This window comes from Papio anubis, chromosome 13 (assembly GCF_008728515.1).
Source record: "Papio anubis isolate 15944 chromosome 13, Panubis1.0, whole genome shotgun sequence".
NCBI lineage: Eukaryota > Metazoa > Chordata > Mammalia > Primates > Cercopithecidae > Papio > Papio anubis.
In genome coordinates, this window is record NC_044988.1 from 92193181 (window position 1) to 92197865 (window position 4685).

The 4685-nt window shown below is 50.6% G+C and overlaps 1 protein-coding gene across 1 annotated transcript; it reads left to right on the top strand.

Annotated features, from left to right (window-relative positions):
* LOC101018528 (olfactory receptor 1K1) lies at nucleotides 1-950 on the top strand. Its single transcript, XM_009188140.4, is given in 2 exon segments — nucleotides 1-898; nucleotides 901-950. Coding segments are annotated over 2 exon segments (948 nt in total).
* The last annotated feature ends 3735 nt before the right edge of the window (nucleotides 951-4685 follow it).

Below are 4685 nucleotides of genomic sequence, written 5' to 3' on the forward strand. Positions count from 1 at the left end.
ATGGAGGCTGCCAATGAGTCTTCAGAGGGAACCCCATTCATTTTATTGGGACTGACAACAAGTCCTGGACAGCAGCGGCCTCTCTTTGTGCTGTTCTTGCTCTTGTATGTGGTCGGCCTCCTGGGTAATGGACTCATTGTGGCTGCCATCCGGGCCAGTCCAGCCTTTCACGCACCCATGTACTTCTTGCTGGCCCACCTGTCTTTCGCTGACCTCTGCTTCACCTCCGTCACTGTGCCCAAGATGTTGGCCAGCTTGTTGGTCCATGACCGCTCCATCTCACTGGCTGGCTGCCTGACCCAAATGTACTTCTTCTTTGCCCTGGAGGTAACTGATAGCTGTCTCCTGGCCGCCATGACCTATGACCGCTACATGGCCATCCAGCACCCCCTCCACTATGCCACGAGGATGTCCCGGGCCATGTGTACAGCTCTGGTGGGGATGGCATGGCTGGTGTCCCACGTCCACTCCCTCCTGTGTATCCTGCTCATGGCTCACTTGTCCTTCTGTGCTTCCCACCAAGTGCCCCACTTCTTCTGTGACCACCAGCCTCTCTTAAGGCTCTCGTGCTCTGACACCCGCCACATCCAGCTGCTCATCTTCACCTAGGGCGCCGCGGTGGTGATCACTCCCTTCCTGCTCATCCTCGCCTCCTATGGGGCCATCACAGCTGCTGTGCTGCGGCTGCCCTCGGCCTCTGGGAGGCTCTGGGCTGTGTCCACCTGTGGCTCCCACCTGGCTGTGGTGAGCCTCTTCTATGGGACAGTCATTGCAGTCTACTTCCAGCCCACATCCCGATATGAGGCAGAGCAGGGCCATGTGGCCACTGTCATGTACACTGTAGTCACCCCCATGCTGCACCCCGTCATCTGCAGTCTCCAGAATCGCGATGTACAGGGGCAGTCCGAGCCCTTGTCACTGGGCGAAGGATCTCAGCTAGTGACTCCTGAGGGCAGGACCCCACCGAGGACAGACCACATCACCCACGCTGGCAACTGTTGAACATGACCCTCTGTCCTCTGCTATGCTCAAAAATCATAACGGCTGTCATTTTCTGAGCACTTGCCCGGAAGCAGATCCTTGCCTAATCTCATTTTATTCCCACAGCCACCCAGGATGTAGGTATTATGATCCTGTTTCACATACAAGAAAATTTGTCTTTGGGCTCAGAGATAAGCAGTGACTTTCCAGCCAGGTGCAGTGGCTCACGCCTGTAATCCCAGCACTTTGAGAAGCCGAGGCGGTGGATCACCTGAGGTCGGGAGTTCGAGATCAGCCTGGCCAACATGGTGAAACCCTGTCTCTACTAAAAATACCAGAATTAGCCAAGCGTGGTGGCACGCAACTGTAATCCCATCTACTCGGGAGGCTGAGGCAAGAGAATCACTTGAACCCAAAAGATGAAGGTTGAAGGGAGCCAAGATTGTGCCACTGAGCTCTACAGCCTGGGTGACAGAGCAAGACTCTATCTCAAAAAAAAAAAAAAAAGAAGAAGAAGAAGAAGAAGAAAGAAAAGAAGAAGTGACTTTCTCAAATTCATACAATTCTTAGCAGGCAAAGCTTGGACCCCTTCTGCCACATCATGCTTTTCTAATGATCACCCTTAGGCAGTTAGAATGCATTCCACCATTTCCTACAGACCAAGGGCAATCCAGGAGAGTGTGACATCCATGGAACGTGCCTTGTATGAATGAGCACCTTCTCTTCAGTCCATGAGTTCTCAAATAAATTGGCTTCTCAACTGGGACTGGAATAGAGAAATTCACACACTATTCCAGTGTGAAGGGCCGGCCCCTCCTAATGAGCTCAGTGTGGCACACAGGGGGCCCTCTGCACATCTGAGATGAATAAATGACTCTATGTTCATACTAACGTGCATTTAGAAGAAGTCTGTTCTTCTTATTCTTTGTTCTTTCCCTTATTTGCTATCATGGCACCTGTTCTGCCACACCTGGCATTCTGTAGAAGGAGCACGTTGTGGACATGCACGGTCATGAATAAACAAAGCAAAGCTACGAAGGAGGAGGCATAGGTGTTGGGGTAGATGGAACAGGCATTGGATAAGTCTTTATCGTATGCCAGCACTTCACTTATTTTTACCCACAAAAAGCATGGATATTCTTATTACCACTTTACGGATGAGGAAACTGAGGCTCAAAGCTGGTACCTACTCAGTGTCGGAGCCAGAACAAGCCCTTATGCCACATAGGTCATGCAGGTGTATTTTACTGGGCCCCATAGAATCCACGCCCCAGGTTTTGGTGCCTCAGAGGAAGTACTTGCAGGAAGAAGTCTCAGACCAGGGCAGGTTCCCTGCCTCAAGTAAGGACACATTCTGGGGTCTGAAAGGGCCTCATGGTGCCCAAGTTTTTACCAAACAGGTTTGTGAGGGAGCGTTTAGGCCTATGTTTCTCTAAGAAATCTGCACCCACTTCCCCATCCCCTAGTCCCAACCCCACTCCTACCCCCTTTCCCGTGCTCTGGAGAGAAGGAGAGAGAGCTACAGTGGTCCTAGAGCCAGGTTAGCAATAGCCCCTTCCAGATCACACAGGTGAGCTGCCACTGCCCAGTCCCAGAGCTGCTGCACTATGCTGTTTAGATCAAAAGGGACCTTAAAGGTCTTTAGACTGGTAGCTTTAACCAAAAAAAAAAAAAAAAAAAAAAAAAAACCCATAACAAAACAAACAGAAAACAACAACAACAAAAAACCACATTATTTACAAAGAAACACAATATATAAAACAGGTTGGGGGAGAAGCCGTGCAGTGCAGAAGAGGGAGGGTCAAAGGAGGCCCAGAATCTGCCTTCAATGCTTCTCCTCACCCCCACTTTGAAAGGTCTCTGATCTAACCGAACACCTTCCCTTTATAAACGGGGAAACTGAGGCCCAGAGTGGTTAAGGGACCTGCTCAAGATCACACAGAGTCAGTGGCAACCTTCAGGCTTCCTTGTTCAACCTGCCAGTGCCCCAAAGCCTGGCCCTGCCATGACACGGAGACCGTCCTTTCCCGGCCTCCCTTCCTCCCTCCCACGCCCAGGTTATTTGTTTGTGCTGTGATGCCAGATCCTTGCTACTCTGTCAATAACTCGTCCCTGCCCCCATGATCTACTTCCTCCCCTCTGCCTTCTCTAAAGCTTCAAAAACACACTGGCCATGATGCACATTCACTTGTGCCTGGAAACACCGGTGCCAGCAGCCCTGCCCTATGGCTTGGAGTCAGCTGCTAATCATCAGGGACCTTGCCCGAGGCATCTCTGGGTCCCTTGAAGCTGGCACAGAGAACATGTCTGAGACATGCTGTGGCCTTGTGTGTCTCATGATCTCCTTCCAGGTGAGTCATCTGCATCAGGAAAGGGAAAGGGGTACAGCAGAGTCGGGGGTTGTTAGTGCTCCTGTCTCCTGGGCCACTAGCCCTGCCCCAGCCATCCTGCTCAGATATCAGCCCAAAGAACAGGCCGTATCACTGAAGGGGCAGCAAACACTCACTAGTCCCCACTGCCAATGGGGTAGCTTCTGTCCCTGGACTCTGACCACCAGCAAGCTACCTCTGCCTCAGCATGGTCAGTGCCTTCTACAGAATCACCACGACCAGAAGCACAAGCCCTTCCAGGTCTCACAATCACCCAGTGCCAAAACCCTATTTTGGATATCAGGAAACTGATTCTCAAAGAAGTGAGGAGACCTGTCCTTCTTCCTTCCGCCAGCCAATTTAAGTTATAATTCTCCTGTCCTCGGTATCATGCTGTTTCCTCCACACCATAAATCATTGCTCAAGTTAATTAATATGTATTGATCACTTGCTCTGTGCCAGGCACTGGGTTAGATGCTTAATATACCACCAGACAACCCAGGGATAATGAGGAGAAGGGAATGGTGGAAGCGGCAATAGCCCAGTCTCCAGGCATGTGACTCCCTGGACCACCGTTCCAACCCACGCCACCCCAACTAGACCTGACCTCTTGTTTTACTTTGGCTAGCCCTAGAAGATGAAGTGACCTGGAGACAAGATGAGAAATCCATCCTTTCCCTGTCCCCAGAGAAACCATAAGGCTGGGCGCGGTGCCTCATGCCTGTAATCCCAGCACTTTGGGAGGCCGAGGTGGGCGGATCATGAAGTCAGGAGTTGGAGACCAGCCTGGCCAATATGGTGAAACCCCGTCTCTACTAAAAATACAAAAATTAGCTGGGCCTGGTGGTGCATGCCTGTAGTCCCAGCTACTCAGGAGGCTGAGGAAGAAGAATCGCTTGAACCCAGGAGGCAGAGGTTGCAGTGAGCCGAGATCATGCCACTGCACTCCAGCCTGGGCAACAGAGAGACTCCGTCTCAAAAAAAAAAAAAAAAAAGACTTCATAAATTCACTGAGGCAGTTTTCCCTGGATCTTTTTCACATGAAATATAAAGAAACCGATTTTTAACACCTTAAATAAAACAAGTATATCCAAATGATGGACTCCCTTCCCAGCAGTCCCCTTGGAAGAGCTTAGGCTTATTCCAGTGAGGCTGCTTCAGCTCAAGGGATTTTTGCAGCCCCTCTTTGCAAGGCCTTTGAGCCACATGAGGAAATCTACCTCTTCTCACCTGCTACATTTCCTGAGTTTGTCCTCAAGTGACTTCTGGCCATTTCAGAATCAATTCATCTCACCCTCCCAGCACCGATATTTTCAACCCTTCAGTTTATTCAAA